At 34.6% G+C, this 23,402-nt stretch overlaps 1 protein-coding gene across 2 annotated transcripts in view; it reads left to right on the plus strand.

The window, feature by feature from the left end:
* Positions 1-448: 448 nt before the first annotated feature.
* Positions 449-23,402, plus strand: part of CSMD1 (CUB and Sushi multiple domains 1) — a 2,563,917-nt gene continuing 2,540,963 nt past the window's right edge. For both annotated transcript variants that reach the window (XM_031949178.1, XM_031949179.1), the window contains exon 1: positions 449-1,259. In XM_031949178.1, the coding sequence (XP_031805038.1) occupies positions 1,160-1,259 (100 nt within the window). In that variant the 5' untranslated portion in view covers positions 449-1,159. The remainder of the gene's footprint in view (positions 1,260-23,402) is intronic.

A 23,402-nucleotide genomic window follows, 5' to 3' on the forward strand; every position in this document is an offset into this window, starting at 1 on the left:
GAGGTAAATGGAAAAATGAAAGACTATAATTATAAAAATAAAGTGATAAATAAAGTTGGGATGGACAATTTCGTCAGAAATATATATCTTCTTTTGCTTTGCCTACTTTCCATTCTCCACTTCACTAGAGTGATGGGGAGCTATCCATCCTGATTTCTTTTCTCCAACCAATATACCTTGTTTTTTCTTTATTAAAATAATAATTATTATTATTACTTCAGAGAAGGCAGAGTCAATATATCAGGGAAGGAAGAAGTGTAACAGGCAAGGCATCTTTACCCTCTCAGAACTCCTATACTCTAGTTTGCCTTCAGTCACTGATTGAATTGCTTATCCCCTAAGGTTTTATGTTTTGAAGTCTTCCCTTTTGGAGAAGCCAACAAGTCTAGCTTCTTAGCCATGTGGTAGCTAACCACCATAGAGTAGAATAGAGAGTAATATGTTGCAGTGAGCACAAGGGCTCTTTCTAAGGTTAGATCTGTTTATTTGGGATTGCTGTGCCTCCCCCCTCCCTTTCCCCTCTCTGTGGGAAGGGATGGTTGAGTCCAGAATCAGTAGCAGCTCCTTGTACTGCTAGCAGTCTGTCTACTGTGCTCTTTGCTGTGTTCTCTCTAGTCTGGATCTATCCCTCCCCCTTCTGCCTTTCTCTCTCTCTCTCTCTCTCTCTCTCTCTCTCTCTCTCTCTCTCATTCCTCTTCCTCCTCCTCCTTCTCCTCCTCTTCACACTCACTGGATCTCTTCTCCTGCTGCTTCTTCTATCTGCCTTTCCCCCTTTCTATCTCTTCCCTCTCCCCTCCCCACCTCCCTACCGCCCCCATCCATCCTCAGCCTCCTTGCCCTGCGTTCGTCCCTCTCTCTCCCTCTGCTCGTTCCTTTCCCCGCTCTGGACCCTGTCAGCTACCTAGGCTCTCCCATCCCAGCTCTCAGCAGCTCAGCCCTGCAGTGGCTCCGGACTTGATGCTATGAGAGCAAAGCTAGCCGAGCGCCCAGTCCTGCAGGAGGCGTTGGATGCACTGGCGGTCTCAGGACCGGGATCTCTCATCTCCTCGCTTTGCCCTTTGGTGATTATTTGGCAGCGGTCTTAGTTCCGCTGTTCCTCTAAGGAGACAGTCACATTTGAGGAGAGCCATTGGTTTCTGTGTGTGGAATAACTGCAGACATGACTACGTGGAGGAAGACCAAGTCGCCGCCGCTGCTGTTGCTAATGCTGTTGCCGCTCCTACTGCTTCTGGGTGCTGGGCTTGTCACTGCAGCGAAGGGTAAGAAGCAGTTGTTGTTGTTGTTGATGTTGTTATTGGGCTAGGGGTTAAATCCCACAAGGGGAGTCTCCCCAGATGCAAGTGTCTTTTATGGTAGCCGAGGTACCAAGTATCGGGCATTCGCTGGATAGCTCCCTATCTTTGATCCCCTGTTAAATGCAAAGACCAGGAAAAGAGCTTGGAGCCTCATTTTCTTCCTCTTTCCACCTCTCCATTCCTCTCTGTGACTGCCTTCTTTTGCCTTGACTCCCTTAAACACACACACACACACACACACACACACACACACACATACACATACATATACACATCTATCCCCACCACCATTACCACCCAGTATTTAAGCTTAGAGGCATTTCTCTAATTTGTTGGTGATGAGTTGTCCAAGAGAATGGAGCCAAGCACGAGTTGGATAGAAACTGCGCTGTCTCTGTGCTCTAATGCTTCAGGGATGTGCGCTGAAACGGTTCAGTCTACACACGGAGGTAGTTTCCCAACAGTTTCCCAACCCTCCACATCACCACACTACCCTCTCCCCGAGTCCATGAAAGCACCTCCAAATGCGCCGTTAAAAACTACCGACCTTCCAAGTTCATATTTTACGGAGGTATTTAAAATATACATATATGTTTTAATAGAAGGGCATCCACTCCGATTTGCTTTTCCCATCCTTCACACCCCACTCTGTTTAATCTCTGCTGCTGTTACTGCTGCTGCTTCTCTACCTCCCCCTCCTTACCTCCTTTCCCACCTCCAACGCACCGGGGGTGCGATGTGTAGCTAGCTATGCAGAAAGTCGCCCCCAGCTTCCTCTACCCAGACTTCGCTCCTTCTAAGTTGGTAAGGGTGAAGTGCGTGAAGGAAAGGGGGAGAGGCAGAATGGTTTTATCTCACAATATATCCACATAGAGGAGGGAGGGGGAAAATCCTATCCTTAGTCAAGAAAAACGAATTTCCTTTCTCTCTTCTCTCATGACTTCTTTATATCGAGAACTTAATTATTCTCCTTGAAATGAGTTGGGGGGGGGGGGACCTAAATGAACTACAACTTGGATGCTGACAACAGTCCCTGCACTTGTCTATTAGCTGGAAAGGACAACAAAGTCCCTCTTGATTCACTTCCCCCTCCTTACTTATATCCTTTGAGAGAGATGGAATGTGTGTGTGCTTGCACTCAACTTGGGAAAGGGAGGAGGAAGAAAAAGAGAGATGGCCCCATTTCCCCATTTTAGACCCTTTTCTGATGTTTTCCCAGTATTATTTCAACTCCTATGGAGTAATTGTCTCTTACACTTAGATCCAATTTCTAATCATTTTAGATAAGGAAGTTCTCATCCTTTCAGTTTGCATTTAATTATGTTAAAGTCTATCACTCACTCATCATCAGGGTTAAAAAAAGAAAAAAAATATGTATATATATAACAACCTCTTACATAGAGGATTCTTCCATCTTATTTTCCATCCCTTATCGGTCCTTCTGCTGCTCTAGTTTCAGGGGTGATTGACAAGGCAAAGAAAGACTATATCTGGGCAGAGGAAACTCCAAATCAGAAATGCAGGGATTTGAGGATTGCTTTTCCTATGCCCTCCACACTTGTCCAGTGGGAAGACTGGACTGCCTGACAATTACCTTATCTCCCACCCATTCCTCTACTTTCCAGACCCGCCTCCTTCTCCTTACCCCTCCCCATTTAATTTCTCTCTCTCTCTCTCTCTCTCTGTGTCTGTCTTTCTCTGTGTCTGTCTCTCTGTCTCTATCTCTGTCTCTCTGTATATATCCACCACTCCCCCATACACATCCCACCACATGCACGCAAACACACATTGTGATTTCTTAGAGAATGCGCAGGACCAAAGAAAGCGCAAAAGGTGTGTGCTTCCAGCCTTGATGGAACACAATCAGGAGCATCTCAGGGCTCTGAATCTTGACACTACTGGAAGCCTGAAAGATTTTGCTCTCAGTCCATTCGCTTCCTTCAGTCTTAAATACATTTCTGTCAGCTCCTGTTCTTGAGACACTGCCGGGGAATAGGGAATGCCAGGGCACTAGGCAACCTCTGATCTCATTTTACTTGCTGAGAATTAGTAATGAAAAAGGGGGAGGAAAGTGGAGAACTGGAAGGGCTTTGCTTGGTGTGTGTGTGTGTGTGTGTGTGTGTGTAATGCTTGGGGGAGTAGCTTAGCTAGAACACGACAGTTTGTGTGTGTGTCTGTATGTGTGTGTGTGTGAGAGATGTGCGTGTGTTTTGAAGAAAACGCCTGCCACCCAACTTAGTAAACTTCTAACCCCCTTCTGTCCCACTACTCTCCACTAGTGCCCCAGCTTCAAGCCTTTGGCTCCTTTTAACACTCCTAGTACATTGTTCCTGGGTTCCCAAACTAGCCCTTATTCCCCCAATCTTTTCTCTCTGCAATTAATAGAGGTTTCTAAGGGGAGACGGTGTCCACTTCTTGCTGCTTCTGCCTCTGCCTCTGCTGTTCAGTGCTGAGGTTTCTCTTTAACAATCCATACACGTGTCTGTAGACACAATCCTCGGCCCTAGCCTGCTGGGTCACTGCTGGGCGCATGGTGGAAGTGGAGAGTGTGGTAACTGAAGTAGGGAGTAACAGCTTGAGGACAGCAGCCGGAGGGGAGTGAGGTTGATCGGTAGATCCTGACGCCGAGTCCCAGAGGAAGCCTGGCTGAGCAGGCGTCAGGGGAGAAACTGTTATTGAGACACCAAATTCTCTTCACTCCACCACCCCCCACCCCATCCCACAAACACTTGTCTCAGGGCTGAAAGCTAGGTATATATGGTCTATATAGCTTTGGACTCGATTCATACGTTGTGCTAGGATCCGGAAAGTAAAATGCAGACGCGGACAGGTGTCTGCGCTCACTTTCCATTTCTCTATTCAAAAGAAAACTGACTTCCTGTGCTAGTATTTATGTGATTGTGTGTGTGTGTGTGTGTGTGTGTGTGTGTGTGTACCTTTGTGGTGGAGGGCGCTGGCTGCCCAGGGGAGCTCGGACTCTTTGCGCGCCGGGATTCTATTGACAGAGCTGCGTGTGTATGCAGACCCCTCCACTTGTGTCTCACCTGGAGTGAGGCCCACTCTGGCACCTGACATTTCAGTGATCTGTATCTATGACACAAGGGAAAAAACAAAAAACAAAAAACCCAAAAAACTATGTTCTCTCAAGTGTGTGTATGCTAGTGAGGATGCAGGTAGCGGGGCCAATAGAAAAATCTGTACAGTAGGTCACGATCTTTGAAGGACTAGAATGTCAAACTGGCTGACCAAAATCCGGATTGATGAAGTCCCTATGCATCCCTTTCCCAATTGCCGGTGGCAAGGTCTGTGCTCTGGCTTCTATCTCTGGAAGAATCTCAGCTACTCTCGCTTGCCCAACATTTACCAAAGATTTCACTGTTGTGGGAACCCCAGCCTGTACTACAGGTTTACGCAAGGACAAGAGTCCCCCTGGGCTCAGACTGTGCCCTGCGGGGGCGCTCTGTTGAGTTGACACTCTCGGTGTGAGTCCAGGAGGGAGCAAAATAGTGCTAAGCAGAGACTGTCCAGCCAAAGGCGAAACGCCTTTTTTCCTGAATGCTGCGATCCAGGGCAGCTAGAGACCTGCTTTGTGAGATTTGAAGAGCTCAGTTTGCCGTGAGCTGGCAGAGCCCTGAATATTTAGTATTCCTGTCAACAGTCTGAGTCCAGTTTTTCTGAATATTTTGTACTCATCCACAAAACCTAGCAACTCATCTAAAAAGTATTAGGCTTTTTTGTTGTTGTTTGCGGGGGGGGGGGGGGGGGGGTAATTTTGAAGTACGCTCTTAATACGCCTGTACGCTCTTAAGTACGTGAGCACATAGTATGCATATGTGTTGAAGAGGAAAACGTGTCATTTTACTTCAAAAGCAAAAATCATGAAATACCAATTTAGTTCTTTCTAGATTACATTCTGTGATTTCTAAATCATCAATTTACAGAGGATGGAGAGCAAGACAGATTACAAGCAGAACAATCCTACATACTTCTGATATTGAAATCTCAACTGGTGAATAATCTCCTCTTTAGGCTTTATGTGTGTATGTGTGTGTGTATATACACACATACATACACACATATATACACAGGTGTATGTATAGGTATATATACACATGTGTATAGTTTATTATGAATTATATATATATATATAAAATCTATCTGTCTGTCTATTATTTATCCTCTTGTCCCTTGTTATTGTCTTGACTGTTTCAGCAAATAAAATTTATTGCTCAGTTGTCTCTTGACTATATAGCTGCAAGATTTTAGTAAGTCAAAGGTATTGACAGCTCAGATAGAACTCCAAATAGGAACAGATATCCTACTCACTTAAAGCAACATCAAAGTTTAAGCCAAAGCAAGTCCATGCAAGGCCATGTAAAGGTAAAGATAAGTCTTTTTTTTTTAAACATTATTTATTATTTTCTTTTTTCCCAATTGTGTGTAAAAACAATTTTGACATTCTTTTCCCCACAAATTTTGGGTTCAAAATCTTTCCCTTCCATTGAGAAGACTAGCCATTTTACATAGGTTATACAAGTGTAGTCATGCAAAACACATTTTCATGAAAGTCATTTTGTGAAAGAAAACACAGACAAGAAAAAAAAAAACAAAGTAAAGAAAAACCAAATTGCTCTCTTGAATGGTTGAATCAGTTCACAACTTCACCAGTTGCTTTAATTTTCCCACATTTCCTTCAACATTTGTCATTTTTCTCTTCTGTCAGATTAGAAAATCTGACAGGCATAAAGTGGTAACTCAGAGTTGTTTTAATTTGTATTTCTCTCAATAATAGTGATTTTTCATATAACTATAGATAAATTTGATTACTTTGAAAACCGCTTGTTTTTACCCTTTGACCATTTATCATTTGAGAAAGGGCTATTTCTATAAATTTGACTCAGTTTTCTATATGTCTGAAAAATGAAGTCTTTATCAATAAACTGTAATTTGTTTTCATAATGATTACCAACTAAGTCATCCCCTTTTTCTACCTGTTTATACTACCCTCTCCTTATACCCTGTCCATTTTCAAAAGTGTTTTGCTTCTGACTTTTACCTTCCCCCCAATTGTTCTTTCTTCTATCAGCTCCTTCCTGCCCTTCTCTTATCTCATTCCTTTCTTATTTTCCTGTGAGAAACTGAGTATGTATATTTTGATGAGAGTAAGGTTCATGTGCCTCCTTCTCCCCACTTCCCTCATATCCCACTTCACTATAAAATCTTTTCTGAAAGATAATTTATCCCATTCTACCTCTACTATTCCCTTTCTCCCAGTGCATTCTTTCTCATCCCTTAATTTTATTGTTTTGAGAAAATCATTCCATCACATTCAACTCATACCTCTTTTTTCTCTCTCTCTCTCTCTCTCTCTCTCTATATATATATATATATATATATATATATATATATATATATATATATATATATATATATATATTCCTTCTAACTACTCTAATTATGAGCTATAAATATCATTTTCCAATGCAGGAATATAAAGTTTAATCATATTAAATCTCATGATTTCTTTTTTTTCTGTTTAATTTTTTATCCTTCTCTGGCTTCATGTTTTTGAAAGTCAAATTTTCTATTCAGTTCCGGCCTTTTTATCATTAAATATCCATTTTTTTATCCTAAAGTATTATAGCCAGGTTTTTTTTTCCTAGGTAATTGATTCTTGGTTGTAATCCTAGCTTTTTCACCCTCAGGAATTCCATATTTCAAGCCTCCTATCCTTTAAACCTGAGATTATCTTGACTGTAACTTCCTGATATTTGAAATTCTTTTTTCTTTTTGGAGTTTGCAATATTTTCTTCTTTATATTGGAGGACTGAAATTTGACTATAATATTCATGATAGTCTTCTTTTGGGAATCTCATTGAGGAGGTTATAAATATCTATTTTACCCTCTGTTAATAGACTATTAGGGCAGTTTTCCTTGATAATTTCATGAAAAATAATATAATTTAGGCTCTTTTTTGACCTTTCCCAGATCTATTTTCTGGGTCAGTTGTTTTTCCAATGAAACATTTGACATTTTCTTCTATTTTTTTTTTATTCTTTTGGTACTGTTTGATTGTTTCTTGATTTCTCATAAACTCATTAGCTTCTAATTGCCCAATTCAAATTTTGAAGTGATTTTTTAAAATTTAGCTTTTGTATGCCTTTTACATTTGGTCAAATCTACTTTTTAAGAAGTTTTTGTCCTCAATGAATTTTTGTATTTTTTTTTCCATTTCCCAGTTCTACTTTTCAAGAAATTTTCTTCATTGAATTTTTGTGCCTTTTTACAGTTTGGCCTATTCTGTTTTCTAAGGTGTTATTTTTTCAGTATCTTTATGCCTCCTTTACCAAGTCATTGACTCTTTTCATAATTTTCTTGCAACACTCTCATTTCTTTCCCAATTTTTCCTCTATCTTTCTTATTGTATTTTTTAACTTCATTTTTAAAAGTCCTTTTTAAGCTCTTCCTTGACCTGAGATCAATTCATATTTTTCTTTGAGGTTTTGTATGCAGGCAATTTTGACTTTGTTGTCTTCTTAGTGTGTGTTTTGATTTTTCTTGTCACCATAGTAACTTTCTATTGTAATTTTTTTCCATTTGATAATTTTCCAGCCTATTTCTTGACTTTTAACTCTACGCTAAAGTGAGCTTCTGCTTTCCAAGGTGGAGGGTTCTCTGTCCCAACCTTCAGACATGCAACTGTTTTCGTGTATATTGTAGGAACCTATAATTTTTCAGTTTTTCCAAGATGGTATAATCTAGGGAGGTGTGCATTTATTGTTCTCCTGTACTATGAACTGGTTTGTGAGTCACAAACTTTTCTTTTCAACCATGGAACTGTGAGCAGTAATCATGATCCCCTTGACCCCAAGGTCTGCTCTCCTACTGATTCTCCTTCACACTGGGAGCAGAACCTAGAACTGTTATCTAAATCTAAGTATAGGCAATGCAACAGAATCTTTCTTCATTTTCAACAAAGGGACCCTTGTAAATCTTCTGACCTGTTGTCTATTGCCCTTACCTTCTGTGGGCTAAAAGATATGAAAACCATCACTGCTGTCACTGAGTCAGTTACCTTGAGGTCTGCTCCTGGTTTGCTGAGACCAGGGCTATGCCTGAGCTGGTTTGTACCTCTCTCTCATCCTGGTGTAACAGACCTTTCCTGCTCACCTTCTAAGTTGTCTGGCTGCAAAATTGTTTCACTTCATCTCTTTGTGGGTTCTGTTGTTATTATTTAAGGGTATTTTGGAAGGGTTTGGGGAAGATTTCAGGTGAGTCATTTCCTTTACTCTGCCATCTTGTCTCTACCTCATATGAAAAGATATTTCAAAGACACATTTATCCATATTCAAAAACAAAGAAGTTAAAAAAAATTTACCCAACTCTTAATATATCTTAGTATACAACAAATGTGAAGTATTTTATAATGATTATAAATAAGGAAGACATTCCATAAGGAAGCAAAGTAGAAAATACAATTTACATTTAGAAGCTCAAATTAATTTAAGCTAGGAGTTGAATCCTACATATTTCTGAATTGTTGAATCTGAGTACTTCTGTGAGTTGCTTTTGCTAAATATGCTTAATTGATCACTACGAAAAAGTGACAAAACAGCTCATTTAAGCCCCATTTTCATCTTCTTGAAAAAACTTGCAGTACCCAGTGACCCTTTAAAAAACATATTGAATGATTTTTTTCTTTACATCACTGTCTTACAGATTAGAATCTTTCCAAAATACTTTCCAATGTTTCTGGAGCACACAACAAATTCCTGGTTTAGAATTTTAATATTTAGTGGAAGAAAATCAAAGAAAAGTCAGTCTTTAAGGAAATGCTTTGTGAAACTTGGACAGGTAAATAACCTGCATCATTTTAATGAACCATTTTATTAAAAAAAAAACTCTAAAAATATATCAAGCAAGTAGACTTTGTTCAGCTGTCAAGTATCACCAATTTAAGGCAAGGATTGTGAGAAGTATGATCTCCATACTGATATACAACAGATGGGTCAAATTCTACTATAATTGCCAGAGGTATAATGTGATTTTACTTGGGATAATTTTTTTCTTATTCTCTAATTTATGATTAAAATAAAAGGTAAACTCAGAAGAAGACTTCACTTCGTTAAGAGATATGATAACATGAAGACAAAAGTACAATTATTACTATAGATTTCAATGAATATGCTAACAAAAACATGCTAAAAGAAAAAGGTTTACCCTATTGTACAAGCAAGGTACTGGATTAGAAATGAAAAGACATGAGTCCAAATCTTGTCTCAAACATTACTAATGTTACTATTAACCTGTTTGCTTCAGTTTCCTTATATGTAATTTGTGAATATTAAATTGTAAATATTAGACTCATATCTTCTAACCCTTTCTCTACAATTTTATGTTAGCTATAATAGATTATGTTAATAAATATTAAACATGTAATCATTGGCTTAAAAATAGCTTCAGTATATAAACTGTGATTAAAGTTTATATATTGAAAAGTTAGAATACATTTTCCAAATATAAATTCTTCCAATTTAACCATATAATTAATTGATAATAAGAAAGTAAAATCACAATGCCTTTAATTCATATTAAGTTTTTCATTGTTTCAGTTTTTAATTCAATTTCAGAGAATCTACTTGTGTACTGAAAATGACAGACAAATAAGACTCAGTCCCTGCCTTCAAATATGTTTCCGTTTTAGTATGAGGAAAATCTGGTATATACACAAATGTAACATGGTGGAGCATATTGTGTATGTGTCACAATGAGTTATGACAGTTAATATGACTATCTTATAATGGCATGAATAAGGAAAAATATTCTACAGGAGAAGTTGCATTGTCAATAAACAGCTCACTTTAAGTGGGACCTATGCCTTGCAATACTTGGCTCAGTAGTGGTAATGGTTTTCATTAAACTATCCACACTCTGTCCTCTGATAATACCTATAGCTGATGGTATAGATTTCAAAAACAGCAGATGGAATAGTGTATAGTTTATAGCTACAGAATCCTGTTTTGTTTATTTTTTTCTAAATTTTCTTCCCAAAAGATGTTATTTCACAGAAATTTTCCTCAGAAAAAAATTTTTTAAGGAAATAAACTCTCTATTTTGATCTCATTAACAATTGGCTTTAATTAACTGTATTGGCCAGTAGGTGCTCAGTAAATGCTTTTTTACTTGAAAAAATGTCATTAAAAAAGATAGTTTTTTTTTTAGTTAAAAGTATTCTATTGTTTATGAGACCTTAAGATAACAAATATCTTTTGATTAATCAGTAAGTCTACTTTTAAGTATAGAATGCTGCCACTATCGTTGAAACTAACTAACTAAATAAATAAATAAGGTTTCACATAGGAAGGATGGATGTCAACACCACATGCCTTAGGCTGATAATAATTTTGCCATTACTAAATGGTAACATAAGCTTTATGAGAACAGTATAGATTATGTATCTACATATCAAATTCTTTTTATACAGTGTGAATGTATTTGATTTGTTGATTTTTTACCTTCTTTTCAATTTAAGCTGCAATTTCTTTTAAATCATTTATATCAATCAGTAATTTCTGAGAGAGGGACAAATGCTATCAGTGCCTAAAAACAGCAGGAAGATCTTACTTTCTCCTCAAACATCTTTGTTCTAGGCGGATGAAAGATTTCAGCCATTCATGAGGCAGCCTGATACATTTGACAAAAACTGCACTGAAAACACTGTTAATATTTTCCTGGGGAATAAATTTTTCAACAAATTAACTTAGATTAGCCCTAATGTTATTACACTGACCCATGATGGCAATGTTAATCTAAATTTAGAAATGGATTATTAAGTTAAGAAATACATACATGAATTAACATCTCATATAAGATAAATATATTTTACTCGTCATTTATACAGTTTCAACTTAGTTGAAATTTTTTTCTGATATACTGTGTTTTTAGCTCACAAGAATATTACTTTAAAAAAAGCTGAGACATATGTCATAGTTGACCATTCCCAAAAATCTTTGGTGAAATAAATGATGAAGATAGTATTTAAAATTTCCTTAAACTTCAAATGCTCACTTAAATGTTGTTAAAATATTTAATAATTATTACTCAAGAAATCTTTTAAAGATCATCAAAATGTTATTGTCAGTGTTTTCCATCATAGAAGGCATCTAAAAGTACTGCAAATATAAATACTTAAGATGGGAGATTTGCATATTAGGAAGACACATTAAAAATAAAGCTCTACATAGAAAGGTTACTGGATGTGGAAATATGTTAGTATAATTTATATGGAAACTCAAATTTTTTTATTATTTAGCCAAATCATTACAAGATTCAGTCAGCCATACCTTATTTGGGACCATCATCTCCAGAAAACACATATTGTAGAGTGTTGAATATATTCTGTTATTATTCTCTTTTTAGATCTGTAGTAGTTCTGTAATTATTCTCTTTTTAGAAGTGTAATAGTTGTTTGTAGAGGACAGTTATTTTGCACATAGTATATGATTAATATTTAGGAATTAGAATTAAATTTATGAAATAATCTACTAAATTAAGTGGTGGCTTTTTCAAGTTAGAAAATCTTCCTAATGTCCTGACATAAAAGGAATTTGACTCATGTATCTGGTAAAGGTCATTCAAACATGGCTTTTGTTTCTTCTGAGATCAATATAGTGATAATCAAAACTATGATTCATATTCACTAGCTATTTCCTACTCTGGAGTTAAGCACCATAATCCCTGAGAATCTTCAGATCAGAGGCTTATACTACCACTGCAATTTAAAGGTGTCATTTCAGCTATTAAGAGAACTTTTGTTTATCCATCATATTCACAGTAATTATGCAATATTTAGGAAATCCCAAAATAATTTCCCAAGATTTCTTCTTCAACATCATCGTATCTTCAAAGTTCTATTCAGATTTGTTCCAAATAACTTAAATTGATTAAAATGCAATAAAGACAGACTCAGTTATTCCATTTAAAAAAGGAAAAAATATGACTTTCTGTAATTATTTCAGTAATGTTTCTAAGAACAATAATAGTATGACTTAAAAATATATTATATAGCCAAGGATTACACACAAACACACACACACATACAAGTAAGCAAACACACATGTGCATAGATAGATTTATACATTTTAAGGGGGGGTAGGTATTTTGCCTTAATGAATAGGATTCTGAACTTAGTATTACTGAATACTCAATTACCAGCTACATAACCATTAACAAGTTATTTAATTTTCCTTAAACTCACTTTACTTGTTTATAAAATTAAGATAATGTGAATAATATGTATAATACAAATCTAGCAAAAAGAAACAATGTGATATATTACATAGAAAGTGAGACTTAAAATCTGGACCCCTTTGCTTCATTTCCTATCTCTGAAAGGCTGACTATGTGTCTCTATAAAAGTTAGTATTCTGTAATTGTCAATTTTATTTATTCATTAATTCATTTATTATTAATAGGTAAACTATAAAAATTGAAGACATAATGCTTAGATATTATATTATGTATATGTGTATTTATATAGAGAGTGTGAATTCTATGTAATCACTTTTTTATAATAATAGTTTTATTTTTCAAAATACATGGAAAGATAGTTTTCAACATTCACTCTTGCAAAACTTTGTGTTCTAAATTATTCTCCCTTCCTTCCTCTTTCCCCTCCCCCTTCCTTTGACAGCAAGTAATCCAATATAAGTTAAAAATATGTGCAATTTTTCTAAACATATTTCCACATTTATCCTCCTACACAAGAAAAATCAGATCAAAAAGGAAAAAAGTAAGAATGAAAAAAAAAGCAAAAAAAAAAAAAAAGCAAGCAAGCAAACAATAACAAAGGTGAAATACTATTTTATGCTCCACATTCAGTCCCCATGTCCCCTCTCTCTAGATGCAGCTGGCTTTCTCCATCACAAGTCTACTGGAATTGGCCTGAATCACCTCATTGTCAAAAAGAGTCAAATCCATTGTAGCTTATCATCACGTAATCTTCTTGTTCCTATAGTACAGTGTTCCCTTGGTTCTACTAATTTCACTTAGCATCAGTTCATATAAGTCTCTCCAGGCCTTTCTGAAATCAGCCTGGTGATCATTTTTTATAGAACAACAATATTCCATTGTATGTAATCACTTTTGAATGAAATAGATTATTTCATATACTTTGAGTCAGAAATATTTTCTTGAATTGAAAGAATTGTTCTGAGTGATCTTTTCATAAATGTTTGATTTTTGCATAAGGTTGATTTTCATGAGCTGACAAAGAAAGATTCACATCATGCAGATACCTTAAAATCTTTTCATAAACTTGACATTCAATAAATTCTTAACTTACAAAAAATAGACTAGCTCATATTTTGCCTTTCAATACGGAAGTGTTGGATTTTAGATCTCATTGAAGAAGAAGAAAAGCATGTAATGCTTTTGTGTTTCTCTTCTTATTGAACTAGTCTAATTATTTTATGTGAAAAAACTGAGCCACAAGGTAATTCCCTTAGGTATGCTCAAATTCTCTTCAAATGTATATAACACTCCATCTTCCCTCCATTTAATTTTCACTATGAATTAAAAATAAGATGGAGCATAGAATTTTAGATAGACACTGGTCTTGAAACTAAAGTGATCTTGGGTCAAGTCCTGATTTTGGTTCATAGGCACTGAGTGATCCAGGTCAAGTCACTTAACTTTTTCATAAACTGAACTCTAAATAATGCTAAATTGTAGAGAAAGTATTTGGCTGCATTTGGTAGCACTAGATTCCTCATACAGTTCATTCTACCAATGAAACCATAGTTCTACCCCATATATGTAACCTAATATTAATTTCCTAAAATTCTAATATTTTGCATAGGTCAAAAGCTTCTTAGTGGTCTGTTTGTTTTAGATTATTTTACTCCATTTTTGCTTTTATATCTCCAGAACCTAGCACAGAATGCTGCACCAATAACTGGCTACTAAATGTTCTTTGCATTAGCTAGAACTCAGTTGTATTACTTTATCATTATCTGCAGCAAAGTAAATTAAAATGAAAACTAGACAGATAAAATGATAATAATTTACTCTTGTTTTACAGTAGAAAGAATATAGGATTTGGGGTCTAATGATTTGGGTTCACATTCCAACATAGCCATATATTTCTTGTGTGGCTTTGGAGAAATCATGACACATTTTGATTTTCAGTTTCCCCATACAAATTTTTTAAATCGGAAAGATAACTTTTTTAATGTCTTTATTTCTTGGTATGTTTCTTAAAGTAAAATTGGTATGTTTGCTTATAACAATTAGATATTATAGCAAAGAAAATTAAAACTATGAACTTATATGACTTATAGATATAGAAAGTTACCATCTAGATAAAGAGAGGGTGTTGAAGAGCAAATACTAGATTTTTTGGATCAAGACCATCAATATTGGAAATTAAAAAGCAAGAGAAAACTTTCAGATTTTTTAGAAATTTCATTAAGGAGAAAATTTAATAATGTAAAAGTTGCTTATTTTAAAAACAACCAACTTGCTTTTGGTCAAACATCTGATGGTAGAAATTTTAATTTATCTTTTCCTTTATTTTTTAACTTACTTTTTCTTGCTCCTGTGTCAGTGTACTTTCTATCACTTGCTACTATTATGAACAGTATATCACATGGATTAGGAACCCAAACTAGAAGACCTCTCAACCTCCTGTGATGCTATGATTTAATGATTCAGAAGTCCAATGACAAATGCCTTCTATTTTTTGTCTCAGTTATACCATACGTTCAGCTCCATGCTAAAAATCTCTGCAAAGAGGAGAGCAGAGCTAGCTTGATCACCAATATTCTTCTTCATTCAGGATTTTATTGTTAGTGTTTTCTGACCTACTCCCTGTACCACTGACATACACCAAAAAATGATCTTAAGAGTTTGGAGAAATGGAAATTTCCTTATGCACATAAAAATTTTGGTTCTCTTGAATTAGAACATTCTTCTATATATTCTACAAGATAGGAAATGAGAAAAATATAAAGAAGAATGAGTGAAACAAACATCAAATATTAATATGCCTAAGTTGTAATATTCTCAGAAGTTGGAAATAGACATACAGCACTGGATTGTATTTTTGAAGAATTGCTGGGCATAATTGGCACTTTACATAGAAAAGGAACTATGTGGAAGCTGACCTAAGCATCACTATATGGTCATGTTTATACAGAGAATAAACTTTTTGAATAATCTTGTACTTATATAAACAAAACATATGATTTTCCTCATTTGTCCAACCTATATTCTTTGATGTGTTTATATATCCCTTTTTGGAATATGCCTTGTGTATAAAAGCAGATGTCAGAACTGTACTTTGTTCTATCTACTCTAAAGGTGAACTTGTAAAAATCCTACCTCTGTCTTTCCTTCCCTGTAAAGGTCTATCTTGTGTGGACATTCTGAGACTCAGAGTAGTAGAAGACCGAAACTCTCAATATCTTTTCCTGACTAATAGTAGAATGTAATAGTCAAGTAAAAAACATTCAAATAGAATAGCTTTTTTATTTAGAAATTTTTTCATTTATTCTAAGTTTGGGTACAAGAGTAATAGATGGATCTCTGACTGTCTTGGAAGGCCTGATTTCATATCCTGCTTCAATACTTATTATGTGACCCTATTCACCCTTAGTTTTCTCATTTGTGAAGTGCTAATAATAACAGCATTTTACACACTTGTTGTCAAAATTAGAAAGTTAAATGTAAACTGCTTTGTAAAGCTTTACATAAACTATTTATGTGTATAATACATAAACACATTTGTATATATGCTTTATAAACTAGAAGTACTTTTTACATTATAAGCAAAGTACTTTACAAATGTCAAAGTTATTAGTCACATATATGTAAATATGTGTGCATATATACACACACAAGTACTTTATTTTCAGCTTTCTTTTTCCATATATGCATTAATTTATTCTTAAAATATCTATTGTCAATTCTATGCACATCAAAATGTAAAGTGCTGAAAAAGCCACAAAATTAAAGGAGTGCAAATCCTCTACCCTCTTTGAGTTTGAGATTTAGCCAAGTTTTTTTTAGCAATTATACTACTTAGCAGCAAACTAAAATTCTAGTGGCACAAGAACATCTGTGTAGTCTACTGCTCGATTCTATTGGAGATAGAAGCAAAGAGTTTCAGGTGTGGCCTATAAGTTTCCCACTTTTTCCTTGTCCTTGGAAGCTTAAAATCTTATTAAAAACAGATTACTAATATAGATGCATGAACTATTTAAAAACTAGAGTGGAGTATGTGATTAGGAGTCAAAGTATATGGGAAATCAGAAGTGTCAGAGATTATGTGTAGCAAGTACAGAAAGTAGTCTTCAGTTCAATTTAAAACATTTATTAGGCAAATACAATTTGCTAGATACAGTGGATATATAGATAAATACAACACAAAAACCTTTTCTAAGGACTATTAAAAATCTAATGGGAGAATGATGTACAATAAGAATTTTGATACAATAGAAAAATAAGTACAAAGGAAAGATTTAGGCAATAAGTTGAAAATTTGAGGCAGAAGAGACTATTTTTACCTGCAAGTACAAGAGAAGAGGTAGCATTGGATATGGGATTCATTCATACTAGTAAGCAACAGATAATTGTTACTGTGTAGTAGTCACAATATTATGAATGTATAGGAATAAAAGGAAAAAAGTTAAAACATTCCCTAGCCTCAAAAGTGCTTACATTCTAACTGAATTGACAATATATATACAACATAATACAAAATAGAGGGAAGATAATCTTAAAGGTACAGTACTAGCTTTTGAAAGGACCATCAAAAGCCTCTTGAATGAGATAGTGCTTTAGCTGAGTCTTAAAAATCAGCCAAGGATTCTAGGAGTTACTGCTTGGGAAGAAGAGGATAACAAAGAAACAATCAGTGAGGATTCTTGCAGACGGACACATTATTATGTTCAAGAGTATCTTCCATGTGAATACATTAAAAAGGAAGCATTTTAGGGAAGTATTCGATAGATTGAGGTGGAAGGAAGGTCATCCTAGAAGATAACACACATCCACAAAGAAGATGACATGAGTTGGGCAAGAAGTGTATAATAGACTAGTAGAATGACATATAGCTGCATTCATGATATTGTGACTACCACACAATATCTGCTTAACAAATATCTGTTGCTTACTTACAGTATATGTTTTAATTATATTTAAACTTGTGTGTACAGATTATATGTATATATTTTGTGTGTATGCATATGCACAAAGATACATGTTCTCTAAACATTGTGTACCCTCTAATTAATATAGATATGTGTATACATAGATATAGGCATACTCCAAACATGTATTTCTATATGTTACATATGCAGAAATACACACATATATATTTATACAGGACTTTATTTTTTTCCAAGGACTGAATGATTTGCTATTAAGTCATCCTTTGGAGCTGACTTTGGAGCCTTTCCTGAATGTGTGCACTGGTTGCTAAAATAGGATATTTAACAAGTAAGGCTGAAAAGATAGATCATTGCTTCTTCCCTCACTGTCCAAGCACTGACTGGCATTCCAGCTTCCTGGTAATCAGTTGTTAATAGTTAAATATTAAAAATAGTGCTAAGAAACCCTGATCACACTTTATTCTGCTCTTGCTTTTTTTTTTTTCCTTTTTCTATTTCTTTGCTGTTATAACTATCTTTGCATCACTATCCTTTTTTCTTTAAAATCTCTCCTGCTTATCACATGTACTCTGATGCTTTAGTTATTCCACTCATCAAGTAATAAGATGGATAGGTATTGGGTTTTCAAGGGCAGGAAGACATGGGATCACACTCTGTCTCAAACATTCAAACTATTTGACTCAGGAAAAAATTATTTGAAGCCTTCATGATTTTAGCAATCTAAGACTGTAAGTTGCATGAATAGGGGTGATTGATTGGGAAGTCCTTTAGAATAAAAAAAAAAATCACAGGTCCAAATCCTTTAGTTGTGAAATCAATACATACACCATTGTATCCTCATTATAGATGACACCTGGACTATAAACCCCTTATCCTCTTTTTAGAACTCTATTCATATTTTCATCTACTTGCAAGATAACTTGATGAGTCCAGATTTTAATGTTGAAAATTGAATTTATCTCCTCTCCCTCCCATTCAAACTCTATTTTTGTCTCGCTTCTTCCTCCTTTCTCCTTGTTTGATTGTGGGTTTTCAAAAATATGGCCTACTTTTGCTTTTCTTTGCACTTAGCACATTCAATAAATGCTAATTTACTTGGAATATATTGGAAATGAATTTGTAAAACACCCACTGTGTGCCAGGCATTCTTCTAAGCACTTAAAAATATGTTATTTGAGCCTCCCAACAATCTTGTGAGAAAGATGATATTATTATCCTCTCTTTGTAGTTGAGAAATTGAGAGATATAGATTAATCCAGGGCCACAAAACTAATAAGTGTCTGAGTCAGGAAATGAACCCAAGTTCAGGACTTTATCAACTATAGCATCTATTGGTTTGACTCTTACGTTTGTGTGGAAGTACTAACAACTTAACTTCTCAGATTCTAAATTTTGATGTCCACATCCATTTGACCAGTCATGAATTTATATAACTTCTTTCTAAATGTCTTTTGCAATCACCCTTTCCATTCTCATTGTCAATCCCTTATTCTCTCTTCACTAGATTATTGTAATCGCTTCTCAAGTGGTCTCACTGCTTTTAATTTCTCCTTTTACCTTACCATCCTCATATTATTCACTGACAATATCTTTAAAAATTTAATCAATCTTTAATATAGTAGCATTTTCAGTCTCCAATTAAGAAATTTCATTCTTTTTTCATAACCCCCCTCCAAAATGTTTAAGCTTTTTTTGTGTACTCGGGTCCCCTCACTATAATCTCAAATATTTTCTTGCATAATCTTCCACTTATAATATTTAGTAACTGCTTGCTTTCAGCCAAAATTTTTTCTAGTTATTCTGCAAACATGATTTAAATTTTCTAGCTCCTGAGACTTTGTTACTGTCACTCCTCAATTTGAAATATATTCTAACATCTATCTTTACTTATCAGTATCCTTTCAAAGCCTATTCTCTTATTTAAAGCTTTTCTTTGCATGATAGGTAGAAATTAGCTTATCTTCTTTTTTATATATTTATTTATCATATATATATATATGAGACATTAAAGCTATATTTCATTTTATTTCAGCTATTTTATGTGTGACTTAACTTCTAAAGTAACCTAGATGCTTCTCCATAACAAGGTCAAGTCTTCCAACTAAAACCTAGAAGTGACCCTAGAAACTACCTAGATCCATTTCCTCATCTCATTTATCGAGAAACTGAAGGCTAGCATAAAAAAAATCACCAAGTAGCAGCATCAAAATTTCAACACCTGTTTCATAAGTGATTTCTTCTCTACAACCTTGTTATAACTGCCACAACACCTAGATGATGTAGAGAACATCTTATCAAGTTATGTATAGGACAAGATGATCTCAGGGGTCTTTCTTAATCCTGAGATTCTATGATTAAGTATACAATCTTTTATAAAATAAAAGCTTAAAAATGCTTCTTGGAAAATAAAAGGATGAATATTTCTAAGGAATATAATCTTGTTGCTAGTGTCACTAGCTATTTGTGAGAACTTAAAAGTAATGTTCTGTGAAGTGACTGTTAGTACAGAGGTGACCTACAAAAGGTGTCAAAAAGGTTTTCTTCAAGTGGCTATGCCAAATTTATTCACATCTAAAGAAAGGGATAACTTGTCAAAATAAGTTGCCTTTGAAATATCCAATCTGAGTTTCAGGTCTGTCAGACTTGTTTGAGTCACTTGTGTTTCTTTTTCATGATTGTTTCTCTCAATAGGCAACAGCAAGCATTTTGAGTGTTTGTATCTTCTCTTTACAAAGATGGCTTTCATGATAGAGCTTATTCAGCAGAGATGTCAACTTTCAATTGTCATTTTGATCTCCATGACTATTTTATCTCTCTACTTTTTATTCTGAGAGAAATATAAGGAAAGATTCCAGAATAAAAAAGCTTAATCATTTTTCCCTTTTACAACTACAATTATAAATTTACCTCCCTACCAAGTCATTTAGTAGCAAGAAGGAAAACATAAAGATCATTTTGTCAGGGTATTTAAGATGAAGACTTCTGATCCTAAAGAACAAGGGCTCAAGACAACTCTAACTTTTAGCTATGATTTATATCTCTGAGTAAATGTGTTTTTTTTTTCAATTTTTATGATGGATGAACAATAGGAGTCCTTTTAAAAAGAGTTGGTATAAAAATAATAGGAATTGGTGGATGACAAGTTGAAGGGCATGGCTATTTCTTCAGTGAAGTGGGTTCTTACCTGCAAAATGTAGAGATGGAGGAAGGAAGGAAGGAAGATAAGGAGGGATGGAAGAAGGAAAGAAGGGAGAGAGGGAGGAAAGAAGGGAGGGAGGAAAGAAGAAAGAGAGAAAGAAAGGGAAGAAGAGAGGAAGGGAGAAATCGTCAGCAATGTTCTTGTCAAACAAGCACTTATTAAGTGACTACTATGTGCCAAATACTCTCTTAATCACTTTATAAATATTATTTCATTTGATGTTCACTACAACTTTGGTAGGCAAGTTCTGTTTTTAATCATCATTTTACACTTGACATGTAGAGTTAAGTGACATTCTCAGGGTGATAGAGCTATTAATTATCTGAGGTCAGATTTAAGTTAGGTATTCATTATTCTAGGCCTCACTCTCAAGTGTTTTTCATGTACTTGCTTCAGTTGAGGAAACTCAGACTTAGTTACAAGACTAGCCTAAGACCCCAGGAGTAAGAAAAATCAGGGTCAAGCCTAGAAGTCAGGTCAACTATGTATCATCAGTTCAGTGATCTTTCTGTTCAACAGTGCTACCTCTCTTGTGTTCTCTACTTCCATATTGAATTCAGTGTTTTCTGCTCTATTTGTGAGTTTGCTTGTGTATATTGACTTCTTTAAATGCAATTGATCTTTATGTAATACTATCCTCTTTGCAAAGCAATTTAGATATAACATTTTTCTTAATTTTTGTGGGTACCCTGTGAAATAGGTTCCTATTTGGTATCCTTAATTTTCAGATGAGTCATCCAGTCAATGAATATTTATTAAATACCTAAAATGTGTCATACTGATAATACAAAGGAAAGAAAAAAGATAATTCTAACTTTCAAGGAGCTCACAGTCTAATTGGAGGAGACATCATGCAAGAAGTGCTTGTAAGCAAATTAGAGAATAAAATGCGAATATTCAATGGATGAGGAAATTGAGGCTTAGACGTTTATACAGTTAGTAAAAGTCAGAAGTGGGATCTTCTTGTCTCAAAGTCAACATTTTTTCAATCGCAGTACATTGTCTCTGAAACAGAATATTGAAATAGTCTTTGGGGCATAAAAAGCTTTTAAGCATTCAAAATAAATGCATTTTATTGATAATGCAAAGATGTTGGGAAGAGAAGAAAAAAGCACTATTGACAACTCTTAAGTGATAAAAAGGATGAATTAAAGTTTTTCTATGTATAATCATCTTTTTCTAAATCTTATTTTTCTAAGGAGTGATTAAAATATGATAATCCTCAGATCCAAACATCAATGAATAAAAGGGAAATGGAAAGAAAAATAATAATAATTGCATCAAACATAGTGGGAATCAAAAATTTTATGTTATATAGGTAATTGCTGTAAACAGTTCAAATTAACTGACAAGAATAACTATTATTTTAGCAAAGGTTTATAATCACTTGGGTATATGGAAGAATTTGCCAAAGATAAAGCATGACATTTGTCAATATATTTATAGTAGCAAATTTTGGAACATCAAAGAACAAAGTACATGGCCATTAGATGGGGAATGACTAAACACATTTTAGTCTGTAAATGTGACAGTATACTTATTATAACACTGTAGGAACTGAGGCACACGAATAAATTAGAGAAGCATGGGAAAATTTATGTGTACTGATACTTAAAACTTGTACACAGAGTATTACCAAAGAACAGAAAAATGAAATTTATAGCTGTAGATTATAAGTCTAAGCTTAATTCCAAAGATAGATATGAAAATGCATTTCCTCTACATCTTTGCAGAGAGGAGCATTACAGATAAAGAACACTGCAATTGTGGGGTTTTTTTATTCTTTGTTACTGAATAAGAAAAGGAGAATCAAATACTGTAAAATGGAGTTATATAATGATATAAAAATAAAGTATCAATATTTTAAAATTTAAAAACATTATGTTTTATAAGTTTGTATTAAATAACAACAGAATACTATTATAACTAGGGCAATTGTGAACACCAAAGTAATGTGAAGTCCTCCTTCCTTGGGATTCATTCTTTCCATAAAAGACATAAGCTCAAAAAACAAAGATTAATTTTCTAAACATTATTTCAGACATTATCTTAGAATTATAGAATCTCAGACTTGAGAGAGGGCTCAGAGGCCGTTTAGTTGTATCTTTTCTCTCTCTAAATTTCCCTAATAATACAACCAAGTTCATTTTCTATTAGAAGACTTCTAGTAATGAGCAATTGGCTCTTTTCCCAAAAGATTCATTGTGTTTTGGGAGTGTCTTCCTTACTGGTTGATTTTTCCTTTTTTTTTTATTCTAAATTTGCCTTTCCGAAATTCTTACCTTTTGCTTATAGTTTTGTTCTTTGCTGAAATGCATTAGTTGACTCACTCTTCCATATAATAGTATTTTAAATAATTAAAGCAATCTTAAGTCTTCTCTTCTCCAACCTAAGTCACTCTTGTTACTTTGGTCAGTCTTATAGTATCGTTTTCAATCAATTCACTATTCAAATAATACCCTTTTATGCTATATCAGTTAACACAATTTTTTTAATACTTAGAATACTAATTCCTAACCCATAGGAGGCACTATGTAACTGCTTATTCCCTTTCCTCCTTCAGCCTACAAAATGGTTTCTGTCATTTGGAAGAAAAGAAAAATCTCTCTTGCTAAGAGTTATAGGAGAAATTCTTTGAAACCAGGAATATGACCTGTATAAAAAAGAACTCTCTGTTCTTTGTCCAGTATCCTCTTCCCAACTGTACTCCAAGAGATGCAGTGAGAGAGCAATTT

This window comes from Sarcophilus harrisii, chromosome 2 (assembly GCF_902635505.1).
Source record: "Sarcophilus harrisii chromosome 2, mSarHar1.11, whole genome shotgun sequence".
NCBI lineage: Eukaryota > Metazoa > Chordata > Mammalia > Dasyuromorphia > Dasyuridae > Sarcophilus > Sarcophilus harrisii.